At 43.0% G+C, this 18,207-nt stretch overlaps 1 protein-coding gene across 5 annotated transcripts in view; it reads left to right on the forward strand.

The window, feature by feature from the left end:
• Nucleotides 1-17,265, forward strand: part of CFAP251 (cilia and flagella associated protein 251) — a 30,744-nt gene extending 13,479 nt beyond the window's left edge. For 4 of the 5 annotated variants that reach the window (XM_043529240.1, XM_043529239.1, XM_043529242.1 and 1 more), the window contains 11 exons: nt 1,017-1,264; nt 1,358-1,506; nt 2,371-2,544; nt 4,028-4,212; nt 5,471-5,585; nt 7,770-7,933; nt 11,312-11,402; nt 11,609-11,752; nt 14,191-14,419; nt 15,664-15,765; nt 16,990-17,265. In XM_043529240.1, coding sequence (XP_043385175.1) covers nt 1,017-1,264; nt 1,358-1,506; nt 2,371-2,544; nt 4,028-4,212; nt 5,471-5,585; nt 7,770-7,933; nt 11,312-11,402; nt 11,609-11,752; nt 14,191-14,419; nt 15,664-15,765; nt 16,990-17,144 — 1,756 coding nt within the window. In that variant the 3' untranslated portion in view covers nt 17,145-17,265. The remainder of the gene's footprint in view (nt 1-1,016; nt 1,265-1,357; nt 1,507-2,370; nt 2,545-4,027; nt 4,213-5,470; nt 5,586-7,769; nt 7,934-11,311; nt 11,403-11,608; nt 11,753-14,190; nt 14,420-15,663; nt 15,766-16,989) is intronic. The other variant, XM_043529241.1, reaches the window with a different exon arrangement.
• The last annotated feature ends 942 nt before the right edge of the window (nt 17,266-18,207 follow it).

Consider the following 18,207-nt stretch of genomic DNA (forward strand, 5'->3'; position numbering starts at 1 on the left):
TGCCTCCCCAGTTGCTATGCAGCCTGAACAGAGCTTCCTTATGCAGAGTTTTTAGACTCTTATGGAAACAGTTTTAAATTTCATATGTTCTCCAGGGAGCTGTGGGGCATAGATAGACTCCTCTGTAAACCTGAATTCCGCCTCAGGGAATAGGTATTTTCCCTATTGATCTCCTCTGTCTGTTTCCTCATCCTGAGTAATTGCTGTAGTTTCCTGGCACTGTCAGCCCCTCTGGGAAACAAGAAGTGGTTGAACCGCAAAGGGAAAGGTTAAAAGACGCTCCTGCTCTTAGGGTCCCATCATCAAATGTATAGATGGAGATTGCAGCGAGCAACCTCTGTAGACCTTCTGCCTAACCAGGGATTACAGCAGCTTCCTTTGGCCAGGCAGATACACAACCCCCCACCAGCTCTGGCACACCAAGTTTAACACCAGGACAAATGACTGAAAGGCCCTCCTGCCCCGCAGGGGAAATCAGAGCAGGCTTACAAATGCTAGAGAAAGGAGGTGTGGTCCAAACACAGGACCAAGGCCCAGGAACCACTGGTTTCTAATGCCGACTCTTTTTCAAACACTGTTCATGGCCTTAGGCTTGCTAAGTAGTTCCTGGCTCCACAGAGAGTCCCTGTGTTGTCAGTGAGTGATTTCTGGGGAGTACAGTAAAGGGTGGCAGAACTGAGCTCTGAGAAAGGACTTCAGGATTTGGCACTTTTATTGGGGCCAGTCTCTCACATTGCAGGATGGCTGATAACCACTTCCTGATACGAGTTTAGTAACATATATGCATGGTCAGTTGTTTTGTTTATATATCTTTGCTTATGTATGTGCAGAAACTGAAATCCAGCTGCACTAAAGACACAGCTGAATGAATGGATAAGCAGCCATTCTTTGCATTGTTTTAGGGAGCAATCATTCCCTAAATTACTGACAAGAAATTAGCCTGGTATGTAACTGGGAGGGAAAAGAGTCCACCTTGCTGACTCATCAAATTGTGTCTGTTTCTTCGTGCTAAACAGGAATTTTATTCTCTCCACGTTGGACGCGACAGTGCTTCACGTTACAGCAGAGGGGACAAAACTTGACAAATTAATGGAGGAGGCCAAGGAAGCTGTTAATGCCATTGCTTGCCACCCTAGTCAGCATCTCATTGCCATAGGAAGTCACTGTGGGCTGCTAAAGGTGTGGGACTTTGTGCAGACAAAGTACCTCATTAGCCGAATCTTTATGGGGGCCAGTATCCAGTGCCTCTCCTATGACCCTGAAGGTATTTTTACCTTGAGATCTCACTGAACATTGAGCATCCGGTTTCCTGAGATGAGTGATCTGTACAATAATTGTTCTCTGGTGTGTATTTTAGGTTCTTTTCTGGCAGCTGGTTTTACTGATGGAAGCGTTTACATCCTTGATTCTATTTCATTGGAAAATGATTGCAAAGAACTCAAATATTCAAAAGGCCCAGTAACTCAAATAAGCTTCTCTCATGATTCCCAGTATCTTGCAACTGCTGTAAGTTTTTCTCAAGATATATGTATATACTCCTTGCAGCACCTTTTGGTGGGACTGGAACTTACAGGCTGTGCCATGATATGATCCTGAAAGGAGAACAGGCAGGGTCTTCTCCATTGACTCTGGAACACTCTTCCTCTCTTAAAGCTGTGACTTTATAAAAACAGCACCTTCTTCCTTGGTGTACCTGCTCCCTGTCTCTATAGAGAGCCCTACCTGCTGATTCTATTGACAAAAATAAGTGTTGACATCTCTTTACTCCTCTGACCCCTGCAGTACTAGCGATGGGAGAGTGAGATGGAATCTGGTTTGGTTCATGTATCATCAAAAGAATTGTGAACTCATTTTCATATTTCAGTGCACAGATGTAACTGCCAGTATTTGAAGGCAATGAGGTTGCAATTGGAGTGCAGAGTCTTAATTACTGATGATGATACATCCCATGGGGGCTGGAAGTTATGAAAAATATCTTTTTGTTTGTAACCTGATCACATTTGCTCCAGGCTCACGGAGACAATCAATATGGAGTTTCATGATACCATTTTTACATTCCCTTTCCAAAGCCAGAAGCATACTCTAGTATACCCCTGGGGTTGGTCAGTGGCTTCCTTTCAGGCAGGGCTGAAGAGTTGTTCTTTATTATTTTAGTGTTTGTTGGTTCTGTTCAGATCCTTTCTCCCAATCAGGTTTGTTGTTGTCATTCTATTTACCTAATTTTTCTTGTGGCCTACACAGCACAAGGCTAGAAAGGCATGTAGGCCAGACTAAAGAGCTAAGAAATGCTAAGAATTCCCCTGACAGCTTGAGGAACACAATAGAAATGCAGGCTGAAGATAAACTGAAATATTTTTATTGTCATTTTAGGATGAAAAATATTCAGTGACTGTTTACAAAAGAATACTGAAAAATGGTGAAAGATCCTGGGAGCATCTAGCAGGGCTTCATTCACATTATAAACCAATTCGAAATATAATATTTGGAGTCCTTTTAGACAGCGATCAACCAAGGCTCTTAAGCCTTGGGGAGGACAGGCTGTTGGTAAGTCTGCTTAAAAGCGTGCAAGGCAGTAGAATTTACTGGTTAGAGCAGGGGCTGGGTGGCAGGACTCCTGGGTCCTATTCCCAGTTCTGATTCAACATGCTGTTTGACCTTGGGTAAGTTACTTTAGCTCCTCTGGGTGTCAGTTTACTCATTTGTAGCCTGAATGTTTCCAGGTGCTACTGAAGGTGCTGGGTTTCATGTATGAAACCCTGTGTGGCTTAGGTCCTGGCTGTGTGAGAGACAACTTTCCATCCCACCATTTGAGAACAACTATGCCCCTCTCATTGATAGTCAGTGGGTTTGTCCCATTGCACGTCTTGAGCTGGCAGCTGGGCATTCTCAGTGAAAGGCCCTTGACTCTGTCACCTGCTCCTTCTCTTAGCCAGGTAGACTCTCACTTTGAGCTTCACCACAGATTGCAAGACCTGTCTAGTTACTGGGAGTGAAAAACCTTCCCCCAGGCTCCATACCAGTTGCCTTTAGAGCAGTGAAGTTTCAATAGGGCAAGGACTTATCCCCCCTTACCCCCAAGCTGCAGAGCAGCAAAGGGTGGAATGGACCCAATCTCTTGCTGCACCCTTCTCTGTGGGAGGCAATGACCAGTTGATGCATGTAGCAGCAGATACACCAGCCCAGACTTCCAAAGCCTACTATGCAGGTCATTACAAAACCTAAACTTAATTTCTCCAATACTAATTTCTCCCTACTGTTACTCACACCTTCTTGTCAACTGTCTGTAATGGGCCACTCTCTTACCACTTCAAAAGTTATTTTCCCTCCCTTGGTATCCTGCTGGTAATTGATTTATCTCATTAGACTGACCTCACACTTGGTAAAGCAACCCCTATCCTTTCATGTATTTATATCTGCTCCTGTATTTTCACTCCATGCATCTGATGAAGTGGGTTCTAACCTACGAAAGCTTATGCCCAAATAGATTTGTTAGTCTCTAAGGTGCCACAAGGACTCCTCGTTATTTGTGCAGGAACAATGTCCCTGGGATGTATAGGAGGCCATATACCCCTGCAAAGGCTCCCCACATTCTTCCCACACCCCTCCCCCCAATGAACTAACACCAATTCCACTGCAGTCAGGGCCCTCCACAGCCAGGGGATTTACACCTCCAGTTTTGGCTGAGGGTTTGGCATGTCAGCAGGGAGCTGAGTTTCTTTTGCTGTGGAGTTCTTATTGTGTTCTCCGTAACTGACATAGCATCAGCTTAGTGAGGTTTTAATCCATGTGATTTTTTATAATTATGGATACATGAGCAGAGGTTGCAACAGTAACATTTTATAAACTGCAAAAAATCTCCTCTCCTACCCTGCAGGGCTGTTGGGGATGTGAATTCATTAAGCATTTGTAAAGCACACTCAAATCACTAGTGTAAAGCAAAAGGTACTAGGGAGGAGCAGACTACCATGAATGCTGGCAAGTCTGTGCAGCTGTTTCACATGGATCTTGTTCATTGTGTTCTATTCAGGTGGAGTATGATCTAGGCAGCAGCAGTAAAGAATACCTGGCAGTTCTGCGAAGAGACCGCATTGAACAGAGGGCAGTCCCAATGTGTTTGGCCTGGTACCCTCCCTTCACTCCAGAAGCTTTCATTCTCACAGCCAATAATCAGTACAAAATGAAGCTTTATAATGCTACAACTAAAATGTGCAGGTAACTGGGAAACTCAAATCCTGCTCCCCTTCCCCCCCCCATCTTCTCCTCTCGGTGTGCACCCAAGATCAGTGGACACTACTGAAGAGTTTGGCCTAATGGACTTTCACGCAGAGAGTCAGAACTGGGAATAGAATCTCAGAGTCCCGAGTGCCTGGGCTCTGTTCAAACCATGGGACCTAAAGTTCTTTATTAAAAGAGGAGGGAAACTGTGATGACTATGATAGAGTCCTGCATAACGCCACAGATTTCATTTATAAAGCTGCCTGTGTTATCAGACTATTGTGCCCCCGCTTCCACTGTACTAGCTACCAAGATATCAGTTCAGAAGGTTTTCCCTAGTTACAACAGGAGTCTTGCCCTGGCCAACAAAGCTAACTAGCAGATTTTAAAGAGATGGACCCTGTATTGGTCTTCAGATAAAGAAAACCTGAAGGTGAAGCCAGCATCCAGTCCAGCTCAAGTCCTCTCTCTGCTCTCCGAGCCAGACTGATGGGATCGGCCTTTCCTGTCTCATTGCTACAGCTGCCAAAATATCCTTTTAGCAGAAGATGAAATATTCCAGGTTCTTAATGGAGCACATCAAATACCTGGAGCTAGATTTTGCTGGATGGGTGTAACTGAGGGCAGAATTCAGCTCTTAGCTCCTCTTTAAACGTTTCCTGTGGAAATGACTGATCCCTGTATTACATAAGTTAATGGAATGGAAGCCAGCGCTCTCACAGAGGACACACTAACCATCCATCGAGGATGTTAGTGACTAAATTAATCACAGTGTTTGCTAAGATGATCCAAGAGAGTGGTTCTTTAAAAGCTCCTTTTGCCAGCTTGCCCTGAATGCTAACCCTCTGAGATTATTTAATGATGTGTAATTGTTGTCAGAGCTTAAAGAGCTGGATGTGTTGGAAGCTGAGCAGTTCGTTCTTCACCCAAAAGTGCAGAGTCCCAAGGGGAAGCCGATATTTGATCTAGTGGGAGCCAGGCAGCTTCAGTGAAGGCCAATAACTGAATGAGCCAGGGAGACTAAACTTTTCTCTCACTTCCAATGGTGGCTCTTCTAAGGAGAGAGACAGGGCAATTGGGGTAGAAGATTTTGGTCTCTAGAGCTGTCATCTTGACACCTTTCACCAGTACTAAATTCACACTCTCACACCCCTATACACACATGCATGCCCAATTCCATACTTGTGCCCGGCAACATTTGTGTGAAAAAATGGATAAGATCAATAGAATAAATGAAAATGTTGTTTTCCTTTAGAAAGACACTTCTGGGGCCAACCTATGGGTCCCCTCTTGAGAAGATACAAATCCTTCCAGCAGCAAACAGTCAGGATCCACAGAAACGATATCTGGCCTATATTACAAAAGATAAGGTACAGAGTCCCTACATGTTTATGTCAGATATGCCTTTTGGATTGTTTTGCATAACATTGCAAACAACCTTAGGTACAGCTGCCATTTGTACCTAAGGGAGAAAAACACCAGATATTTAAGGGGAGGCAGGTGGATAGAGCACTGGACTATAATGAGGGAGACTTAGATTCTATCCCTGGCTCTGCCATAGCCTTGCTGGGTAAACTTGGGAAAGTCACTTCCCATCTCTGTGCCTCAATTTCCCCATCAGTAAAATGTGGCTAATGATACTGACCTTTATTGGAAAGCACTTTGAGATCTACCGATGAAAAGTGCTATTAAGAGCTAGGTATTACTCTGTTACAGTTTTTATTGTTATTTATACTACCAGATATTTCTATAGTGCTCCTCGCTATATCCTCTACATGTGCATGCAAATAGTGAAACCTGCCCGCAGCAGCTACCCAGCATGAGAGAAAAATTCAATCTCTGGAATACCCTAAAGTGCTTGCTTAGGACAAAGGTTTGCTTGTTGTACATGCAGGTCCTTAGTGCAGGTTTCACCATAGACAAAGTCATCAGAGGTTCTGAGTTTCAGGTAATCTAGTCCTGCATGTATTCAGCAAGGCACATAATGAAACAAGTGGAAAGAGATTGGAGGTCTGAAGCTGGGGTATTGGGGGGATTAAATGAAAGATGTGGGTTTGGGTGAGACCAGAGGTATTGGAAGCTGAGGATTTGGGAGTAGGGGATGAGGGGATTGGGAGGTAGGAATTGTGGAGAGGAGTTGTTTAAGCTTTCTGTTGTATTTCACTTGGGAGTCAGTTGTACTGCTTTCTATGCGCAGTGGTCACCATTTTAAAAAATCAGTATTTCCCCACAGGTACCACAGTATTTCTCTATACTTTGAATAGTCAATAACTATGGTATTGAATTTTGACACCCACCCCCTTCCCCATGTATGAACATTACCTGCCCCTGGTGAAGAAGGAGTTAACCTCAGCTCAGCGTCCCCCTCCTGCACACAGATCCTCATGGGAGGGGCTATAAAAGTTGATCTTGGCAGACAGCTGCGTGAGAATGCCTTTGGGATGGGCTGGCTTCAAGCCCAGGGGTTATGGAGCTGGACTGAACTCGAAGCCAGGAGTTTGCTGTTTCCTTTTCTGCTTGTATTCTGTTTTTTTTTGTTAGACATGCTCTCCTTAGAGGAAAGGCCCTGTTATCTGTGGATGTGTTTCCCCCAAGCTTATGCTGAGCTCCCTGTGTGGTTACTGCGTGGAAGTGGTGGCCAGTGTAGAATAAAATACTAGTGACTTTAAAAAAAAACAAAAAACAAGGCATCTTAGGTGCTGCAAATGCTTGGGGCCCGTGTTCAGACCTACTTTGAGCAGATATAACTCCAGCGAAGTCACTAGGTGGTTCCTGGTTCCACCCAGGTCTGAATTCAGCTCTGGGGATTTGATTGTCTCAAAAGAGCCATGTGAGTTATTCCTTCCTGGGTTGCTGATTTGGGTTTCCAGGTGGAAAATTCTACCCTCATATGGGCACCTGAAACCCGTGAACACAAATGGACACAGTGTGATTACATCTGAAAGCAGAACCTGGCCCCTATGCGCACTGCGTACAGGTTGGATGATCTGTAGGAAGGCTGCCATTAGGGCCAGAACTGTTTGTGCCCCTGAGATTCACAAGACTTGTGGAACAATGTGGTAAAACTTTAGATTTACATATTGACGGGCCCTTCCTTAGTCAGCCCTTTCGTCAACACTGGAATATTTCTGTGGTAAATCTTGCCCCATTTTCATTAGCATGGAGGTCTCTGTGCACTGCAGAACCTGTGCAATTCCACTGCACTAGAATGGACAGGATATGAGGACCCCATGCAAAAGATGCAGATTCAAGACACAGCCCCATGAGCTCTTGCTGTCTCAATGGTGCAGGAGTATTTTCAAAACAGGCGGAGAGTGGATTCTTGTCACTACAGAACCCTCCACAGTGGACAGCCCAGGCTCCTAGCTGGCCCACGTGGAGGTAGAATTTACCCCTCTGTGTCACATAGGTCATAGAGCATAAGGCTAGAAGGAACCACCAGATCATATAGTCTCACCTCCTGTATACCACAGGCTACCAACACCATCTAATGATAAAAGAGCTGAATTTGTATAAAAGTGCCAATCATCATGGAGTTACCCTTTTCTTGGTAGGTTGGCCTGCAGATTTTGCCCATTGATGGTAACCCCCACAAGTCCTCAGCTTTCATTTGCCATCCAGGAGGTGTCTCCAACCTTGCTAGTTCCTACGATGGATGCCATGTCTTTACAGCGGGGGGGAACGACTGCATCGTGATGAAATGGGAAATTAATGTAAAGTGAGTAAACACCAGGTCAAAGCAGAGCATGCTATTCTCACTGATGGTGATGTGCTCTGTCCCTTTACACAACTGTGACCAACACAGCTAAAGCATATGTCCTGCTGGCAATGAACTTATGCTTATATAGGGACTTTCATCCCAAAGGATCCCATTCTGGTTCAGAAATGCTTAAAGTTGAAGCCCCTAAAACTCATTCAGACAAGGAGCATTAATACAGGTGCCCTGGTGCAAGTGGGACTCTAATACCATCCTGTGCAGCGCTGACACCTGCATTTCAGTGAATTCGACTTAGTTTAAAATGTTCCATGATCCAGTGCAGGTTTGCTACAAGGGCTGCAGTTAAAACAGAGAGGACTAGATCTTCACATGTGCTCCAGACCCACAATTGGAGCCAGATTTTCAAAAATGGCTCAGCTCCGATTTAGGCACCTAACGGAGGTGGGCAGATTTTCAAAGGTGTTCTCAGGTGGGAATCACTAGGGATGCTGAACTCTTTTGAAAATCTGGTCCCAAGTGTCCAGTTTCCCATCATATCATCCGAGAGGGTTGGCAAAGGAACCCACAATTCCCCCTCCCCCCAATTTATAATTAAGGGTCCTGTTTTCAGACTAAGCTCTGAGAATCCTGGTATTTCCTAGGCTTCTGCACCGCCAGCCAAGGGCCAGATCCTGTGAGACACTGAACAGCCTTATGTCACACGGAAGTCAATGGGAGTTTAGGGTATTCAGTACTTTGCGGGATCTCGCCTGCGGTGAATGCAAACAGCAATGTGCTCTAGTGACCTGAGCACAGGAGTGAGAATCAAAAACTCATAAGTGCTAAATCTGGGTTGGGGACACTGCCTCCCTCTGGGAACTTCAGAATATCTCTTATCCTCTTGGCTTCATCATCTGTTAAAAGGGCCTGATCATTCTGACTTACCTACTTCATAGGCTGCCATAATGATTAATACATGAGTATTTTTAAAGTGCTTTGAATATGAAAGGTACTATGTAAGTGCTAAGTAATGTATAAAACAGTGGCTTTTAAGATCCCTGCCTGAGGGGCCACAGGCTGGGATCTTTTTAGAGCCAGGCAGTGGGGATTACGAGGTTTGGGCGGGGAGGTGGGTCTACAGGAGCATCTGTTTCTTATAAAATGCCCTGCAGGATGAAAAACAATAGAGAAGTGCTGATACAGGCTATCCAGTTTCCAAATGGGATGGTCTGATATTGTCCAGGAAATTCCCCATGCATTTGCAGAATGGATTTAGGACCAACAACTTTAATGCCTTGCTCATATGAGCAGACCGTTTGAAGTAACCGGGACTGCTCCTGTGAGTAAGGACTGCTTGTATATGCCAATTTTGTGCTGCCCTGGCAGCAAGCTTGGCACTTTCGTTGTCAGCTTCCGACTGAAGAGCTGTGCCAAAAAGCTGTGCCATTGATGTCTGAGAGGGGACACCTCCTCCAAACGGCCCTTGGTAAAGATGCCAAAAAGCGAGGCCATGTTTGTTGCCTTTAACGTCAGGGCTATTCATTCTGATGTGAGCACAAGGTGGGGTGAGGCTACCACAGTGCCAAGTGTTCCTATGAATGCCTAGACAGATAGATTTCAGAGTAGCAGCCGTGTTAGTCTGTATCCACAAAAAGAAAAGGAGGACTTGTGGCACCTTAGAGACTAACAAATTTATTTGAGCATAAGCTTTCGTGAGCTACAGCTCACTTCATCGGATGCATAGATAGATGCAAACATCAACAGGAAGCAAGCAGCTGCAAATGCTCTGAAACCAGCCTTTTCAGTGCAGCGTAACTTCATATATCAAAAAAGAGGAGATGGCACTTACTCACAGAGCTAGAACTGAAGGATGGTTTAGGCTAGGGAGTTAGCTATCTATCTGTCTGCCTTAGTGTTTTCCATAGTACCTGTTGCCATCATATGTAAGGTGGGAATTCATCCTCTCTTTGATTTCTGCTAAATCATCCCTGCTGGGGTTGGCTTTAAGATACTGCTGAAGAACACATTGTTGCCCTTTGGAGTGCAGTGAATGGTACGAACTAAACAGGAGAATCCTTCCTCTCCCCCCACCTAGGGCTTTTTTTCTCATATATGCTCACTCTGCAAAGACTTCAGTTCAGACACTGTCCACTATGAATAGAGCTCCTCCTGATGATTCCCGAGTAATAACAGCCAATTGCACGGCAGTGCGGGCACAGAGCAACTTCCGAGCTGCCAGAGCAAATGAAGCCCTGGTGCGAGAGCAGTGGTTTTATGTATTTTCTTTTTCCATTTCATCTGGCTTAATCACTTGGGTGTCGGAATGGGCAATAGAAGGCAATAGGATGTAAATGCTCCTTCTTTATAATGGTTGGTCATGGTCCAGGCATCACTGAATTTTTATGTAATTTGCTTTTGGAGCAAGGCTCTTTATGAGCTAATTACCACTTTACTGCTGCTTCGGGTATCTTCTGTGTCTCCACTATGTTTAATGTCCAAATAACTTAATTATAAAAAATCATAAAACGTGAAGATAGCACAATGGAGAACAGCACACCAAAGGTGCAGATCAAAGCGATGCCATGCTGTCATGAATGCACAGGGATGTTGCTGATGTTATTGCTGTACCAGGCTATTGTAGTGTCTTGGGCTGTTTTCATTGTGGGAGCTGTTACTTTTCTGCATCCTGACTAACACATGTGGCTCTTTGGTCTCCACCTGCCTATGAAATGGAAATTTGGACCACAGATGAGGAAGCTAGAGCGGAATTTTTACCTGACACTGCATCTAGGACATTGTCTTCCACTGTGGAGAATAGAGCGCCTGAATAACAGAGCCTAATGTCTTACCAGGAAGGAGTGTGTGTAATTGTTAGAGTCCAGGAACTTAGGAGCTAAGGTTTGATTGTTCTACGGCAAGCTCTGCTCATTAGCCCTTTTCCTCTTCAAAGTGCTGGCCTGACATAAGCTAATTAATCCCCACAACATCCCTGTGAAGTAATACACTTTATAAATGGGGAAACCACGACACAGAAAAGTTAAATGTCAGACACAAAGACGACACACCAAGTCAGTGTTAAAGCCAGGATTAAAACCCAGCATCTCCTGGCTCCCAGCCCTAGGCTTATTCCATTAGATCAGAGACACACACGATAATAATTACCTCCTATAATGGGCTATTGTATGTAAAACACTGGGAAATCGTGGGATAGAAAGTGCTGACTGTTAATAGAGTAGCATAAGGTTCAACTTAGAACTATACCTTTCCCCGTTTGTTCTGAGCCTTGGGTGGATTTTATTTATTTATTTGTTTGTTATAAGTTTCTATGTGACTGGCAGCAAACAGGACATTTTTCCTTACATGAACTCTTTCTGAGCTATCTTTTTGTTATTGCCATAGTGCTTTGGAGGCTGCTGTTTCTCTGGGTGGTGAGGATTTGATCCCATTCTATAACCTTTTGGATGGCGGAAGAGATGGTGAATTCTTCAGGGTAATTATAGTCACAGTAAACATTGTGTGGTAACAGCTGGTTAAAATGTTAGAATTAATTTATACAGGTCTGACAAATTTTGGGGGTCCAAATCTGCTTTAACAATAATTTCACTGATATGCCTTTTAGTATATCTTCAAAGAGGCTTATGTGCCATGCATGTTGAGAAACTGAACTTTGTTATACTTCATTTGATTTTCTCTCAGGAACTGGAGGACTATTTTTACTATGCACAGCTGCGCAGTCAGGGTATTGATGCAATGGAGACCAGACAGGTGTCAACACATATTCCCTTGGAGGAAGTTCCATTTGTAATGAGAGCAATGGGGTTTTATCCATCAGAGGAAAAGGTTTGTTTTTTACCAAAGAGAATTGTTGTGTTTACAGAGTATGCGGTCGGCCAATTTCTGATCTCAGTCACACAGGCTAGATCTGGAATAAATCCATGGATTTTAAATGTATTTAGTCTAGATCTATATTAGTGTAACTTTGATCAAAATCTGGCTCTGTATCTTTTTTTAAAAAATGTATGGGACAAAGTAAAGATTCAATACCACTAGGGGATTGGATTGCTCTGGGGCTTGGTAAAAGGAACCTTTCACCTTTGGGTTGGATGGACAAATCTATCCCAAGTCAATGGAGTTCAAAAGTTTTCATCTGTCAGGTGTTTGGTGGCCTCAGAGAGTAAGTGCTCACAGCACAAAAATCACACCCACAATTGGCACTTCAGAAGAGAGGTTGGTTGCCTCAGAAAAGAAACTCAAAGTATGAAGAGTGGATTCTCCTTTCATCCTATAGCGCAGGGGTGCTGAATCAATGTGTATAGTTGGGGTACTGAAAGCCATTGAACCAAATTGTAAACCCTGTATATGATGGAAACCACTTCAAATCAGGGGGTGCTGCAGCATCGCCCGCACCACTAGTTCCAGCACCTGTGCTATAGGGGGTCCCTCCCTGAGTTTCTTCAGCTTGTGTTAAGTGTTGTTATACACAAATGGGGCTTTGGAACTTTCAGCTCTATATACTGACTCATCCATATAGCATACAGCCTCTTATTTTCCTTCCCTTTGTGCCATATAGTGATGATGAGAATGATTTTACATAGAGAGAGCACCTTTCACCTGCAAGGGACCTCAACATCCTTCACTAACTGATAAATGTTTCACTTAAATTCCTATGGAAAATCTCTCAAAGTTTTATTTGTCAGGTCACAGCAATGGGGAGCTTTTTTTATCAAAAATTTCTGAGGACTTTTAAGCCTCAAATCCTCTTTGTACTGTAGCTAAAGATAAATCCCTTAATAAGGCTGATGATTCTTATCCTATTGTAATAGTAGTTCTGAGGCAGTTTGTATTTACACATACCTAATTTATTGCACTGCAACCTGGCAGAAAGGAAATTAAGGTACCTGGAGCAGATGTATTGACTCTGGTGCAAGGAGGTGTAAATTACACCTCGCAGGGCCAGCCTAGTCCCTTCATCCAGGAGAAATTCTCCCCTGCTGGGGCTCCATAAGAATTCCAATGAATTCCAATGAAGGAGGGGAAAAATCAGCATGGAATCCACTAACAGGAGCTCTTGGGAGTTGGAGAGTTTTTCTTTTGTAATTCACTAGGACAGGGATAAAACTTAATCCCAGATCAGCTAGAGCTGAGTGAAATGTTCTGTTCTTGCCCTGCATGATATTTGCCAGGGCGAAAATATAAGTCCATGATTTCCACCTTCTCTGAGCACCATTCAGTGGAAAAACTTCTGACATGAGGACAAAGGCCCAGGGCTGAATGCAAAATCCTCCCCAGGGAGGCTTTGCATTGGCCTGCCTTCCTGGGGAGTAGAATGCTTGGTACGTGTTGGCACTGGGAATTCTCCCAACATTTAGCTGCATTTGTAACTGTAAGGAGGCTGCTGTCTCTTTAAACATGAGCACAATGAAGGCATGGAACAGAACTTGCCTTTCAAACAAACATCTGCAAGGCTGCATGCCACTCTGACTCACAGCAGCAGGCTTCAGGAAAACTGTTAAACTGCTAGTGACAAAGAGGCAGGCACTGCCTGACTGCCCAGTAGATGGACTGCTGTATGAGTGATACAGGGAAATAAAGGACAGGATGTGGGACCCTTTGAGCAAAGTTCAGTCCTCTGCTGTTGCAGAGGGCCTCAGAGGCAGTTCTGCTGCACAGGATGAGTGGGTATTGGGAGTAGGGGTGGAAGGAGGAGAATTTTGGAAGCTCGTTCATGATGTGCATACCCACATAGCCAGCTGCGTGCGTGGAGACTTCCTGCACACTGGTTTGTAGCAAGGTGGAGTCACCATTTTGTGGACTCACTGTCCATTGTCTCCAGAGTGGAGACACAGCTGCAATGAGGGCTGCAGTGAGGCAGCCAGAGAATTGCTCTGCCTTCGCTGCATGGCTTGTGGGGCAATCATTCCTTCCCCCTCTCGTGTCAATTGTTGGATACATCATCTCATAATGAAAGATTTCCCCAGTACATTACATCCCAGGCAAAATGCTTCTCTGAGAATAACAGAAAGACCCCAGTGTATTGTAGGAATTGTACTGCTGGGGTTGATGTAATTTTTATGTGGTAAACAACTTCTTTAAAGAGACACCGTCAACTAATCTGAGGCTAGATTCTAATCACAGTTATAGTGGTGTAAATCCAAAGTAAATCCAGTGACCCCAATGGAATTATTCTGGATTTATATTGGCATCCCTGAGATCAGAAACTGGTCCAATGCTTTAAAAGAAACCCGCCTTGTATAAGTGTCTTTTGTCTTGACTTTTAGATTGAGGACATGATAAATGAAGTCAAATTTAGTGAGTATGTGCACACTGGAAAACAAGTTACAAATATCAATTTAGGGGATTTTATCAAACTTTATATAAATCATCGACCAGCATTTGGCCTGTCAATGAAAGAAATACAAAATGCCTTCCAAGTTCTTGGTTATGGTACTGAGAATGGAGAAATCGTTATCAACAAAGGAGACTTACTGCAACAACTTCAGTGCAGAGGTGAGCATTTTCCTAACATCAGTTTTATGTTTGCTTGTTCTGTCCTTCATTTCAAAAAGTATCCATTGCAGTAAAAAGTTATCCGGAGACAAGTTTTGATAGGTGGCATGTTACCTCATCCGTCTTAGAATTTTAAATGAAATAACCACATACGTTGTCTCAACTCAGTTGTATCCTCCTGTCTGGAAATTGCTGCACGCTCCAAGTATTCTATTGGCTATCTGAAGAGTGTGGATCTTGGAAAATATTATAATGCCATTACATTCATTGATGGTGTGCCCTTACCAGGAATACTATATTCTGTTTAACTCACACGATCTCCAAAAAAGTACTAGTAGAAATTGAAGAGAGTCCAGAAAGGAGTGATGAAAATTATTAGAAGTCTGGAATGACTTCATATGAGGAGAGATTGAAAAGATTGGGATGGTTTAGTTTAGAGATGAGGTGAATGAGAGGGAACGGGATAAAGATATTCAAAATTAATGGCATTGGCACAGAGAAGGTAAATTAGGTACTTCTATATTCCCTCTGTTATTATAAGAACAAGACCGCACCCAATTCAGCTGAAAAACAGCAAATTTAAAATGGATAAGAGGAAATACTGTTTTAACCCACACATTATCAACCTGTAGAACTCATTGCCACATGGTGTCATTGAGGTAAAGGGCTTACCAGGAGGTTAAAAAGGATTAGACACTTATATGGACGATGAGAACATCCACAGATATGTGACATAGGATAAAACATTTTTAAAAGGGAAACAAATCCTCATGCTTCAGGGCATAAGCCACTGACTGGTGCAGGTTAGGAATAAACTCCTATGTGCAGGCTATTCTGTAATAGTTGACTAAATGTTTTCTTGCACCTTCCTCTGAATCGCTGTGGTGCTGGCCACTGCCAATAGACCCCTGATCTGATTTGGAAATTCCTGTGAAAAGGAATAGAGTGAAAACTGCTGTAGGTGCAGCTCGGCTCAACAAGCCAGCTCCAGTAGCCTTTCCCCCGCCCAGAAACCTAATTTGTATGCCAAAAACTCATATTGTTCACAAAAACAAATTTCTCTTGGATCAAATTTCTTGCACTGTGATCATGCATTTTGAATGGTGGTACTGGCTACACCTTGGAGGAACCCAAACCATCCTATTTTGTCCTTATGCCATTCTTGCTAGGTATGTTTGTGCTGAGTTTGTGTTAATGATGCTGTGAGAAAGCTTAGAGATTGTGTTTTTGCTTTATGTGTGTAGGGGAGCATATGACAGAGGAGGAGCTGGCAGAGTGTCTCACTACCCTGTTGGGCATGAATCCAGAAGGTGGGAGATCTGAGCTGGGCATCTGTGATCACTCAGGTACAGGATTAATATTCTATGAAACACAGAAATAAGATTGCTTCAATTCCTTTAATATAAGAATTAAACTGAAAATCCTATTAACCTTGTTACTCCAATAGCTGTTAAAAATGTTCAGCTGGGATTGCAAAATATAGTCACAGGGCCAAATACTATCCTTGGTCCATGCACTTAGCTTCCACTGATGCTGGGGAAAAGTTCTACTGCAGACTGAAACTCATATATATTTAAATGGCCAGTGAAATATAAGTGTCCTTGACTACATTACCTTACTGTTTATCTACTGTCTAGAAATGGAAACTGGAGATATTTGCTGGAGGCCTCACCACTGTTGTGATCCACGGGCAAAACGGAATCCTATCATATACAAATTATTTTCATTTCCTTGAAGAGTTGTCCATTGTAATTGGAACCCCTGACTTCTGCCATATTCATGCAGTTTCTGAAATGAGTGTCCCAATCCCTAAAGGTCTACAATAACATCCAGTTGGGATTTTCCACAACTGATATATGCCTACTTAAGGTGCATCTCCTGGAGGGAACAACTTAGTGGTGTAAACCCCAGGTTTGAAATACCTTGATTGCTTGGAACCCTAGATTCAAATCAAATCACAGCAGGATAGAGACAGCCCTTTGTCCTTCCGAAGTTCAGTGAGTGCTGTGCAGTTTATTGCATGTGGGTCTTACAGATGAGATCTTACTAACCAAGCACCAGTCCATTCTGCATAGATGTTAAAGATCTCAAGTCATTTTTTGTGAGGATCTGGGCCTAAATATGTTCTTTTATGCCTAAATTACTTGAAACGGAAAATGGATATTGTTATTAAAGCAACTGAGTGGAGTCTGCAGATATCTGAATAACAGTATTCAAAATACAGCATGTTCAAGATGGCTTTGTAACCATCTTCAAGAAAATCATGGATAAGTAACAGGAAAAAAAAGCCATGCAGGATTAGAGGAGTCAGAGATGCAATGGACAAATATAGTGCTATAGATCATTTAGTTTAAATCTAGTTCTCAGTGGGAGTTGAAGGTGTGCTGCACCTCGCAGGATCAATGCCTTTGTTTCGTGACAGGGGACCTATTAAGTATTAAACTGATACTATATAAGGCCCCTTTCATGTATTTTTGTAGACATTCCATACAACACACTGCTGCTGACAAGTCCTATTGATCTGGAAACCTGATTGCTTTTGGGGTTGTTGTTTTTTTGTTCCCCTCCAGGTGCAGCAGCTTTGATGGAAGAAGAAATTCCAGAGGAAATCACAGCAGAGATATTTACTGCTGATATTCTTGGCTTACCTACTCCTGAATCAGATGAAACTGAGACAGAAAAAAATTATGAACTCACGAGTAGCATAGAGTCAGCAGAGTCATAGTTGCCACAGAGTTTGTAGTTTTTTTACACAGAAATGCATTTTCTGTAATCATTTTTTCTCCTCAAACACCTGGGAAACTATATTTTTGTATTTATTATAAAATAAAGTGAACTAAACATTCCTCAAACTCTACGATGTTTCATCAATTTAGGGCGTGTCATAAAGCTATGGGATTAAAACACTTCACAAAGTCTGGGCCAGTAATCACACAGCAGTGCTACCATGGGGGAGTTCTGAGTTTGGAGATCAAGAGGAAGCAGCTTACTCTGACCCTAGGAACACCATGTATTGCCAATCAATGACCTCCAAAATGAACACACCAAACACAGGATTGGGTTAAGTAAACTTGCTGCTAAAATTGACATCATGGTATCAATCACAAATGCTTTCCTGAAGAGGTCTCTTCAGAGTGCAACATTACGGTTTTGCTCTTAATCCATCCATCTAATGGTCCAGTGGGCCATTAGGACAATCAGGGATCACCATGGCATAAGGATGCAGGAAGAAGAGTGAAATATGAGATGGTACATACTCCCCTGTCCTGGGAGGAATCCTCCTGTGACTGGTAACATTAGCTTTAGGGCAGGTTTACACTAATGGTGTAATGCAAAGCTGCACTAATACAGTCCAGTTTCAGCATATTACAGGAAAAGTTTATTCACAAAAACTTTACAGTAAAATAGCAATTAAAATTAAGTGCTATATCTGAATATACCACAGTGATGAATCTTAGTGAAGGGAGCATTCTATTTTGTGATGGATTAAAAACTGGGCTTCCATTTTACTCCTAACAATTTTGTATTTCTTTTTGGGAGTGTTAGTTCCAATTAGTAGTGTAATACCAATGGGAGAGTGTCTTACTTAGTGTTTGTATAAACAGCGTAATGGTACCAATGCAAATTGCTGCAGAAAGATCAGTGAGTTGTTGAACTCATTTCCTTCTTTACAGTGCCCCTCAGCATTGATGGGTCTTTGCATAATCATGTAGCCCCTTAAAAAGTGTTCCACTCAGTGGTGATGTTTATTGCATGGAGATTACTATTGTACATCACAGAAATAATTA

This window comes from Chelonia mydas, chromosome 15 (assembly GCF_015237465.2).
Source record: "Chelonia mydas isolate rCheMyd1 chromosome 15, rCheMyd1.pri.v2, whole genome shotgun sequence".
Taxonomy (NCBI): Eukaryota; Metazoa; Chordata; order Testudines; family Cheloniidae; genus Chelonia; species Chelonia mydas.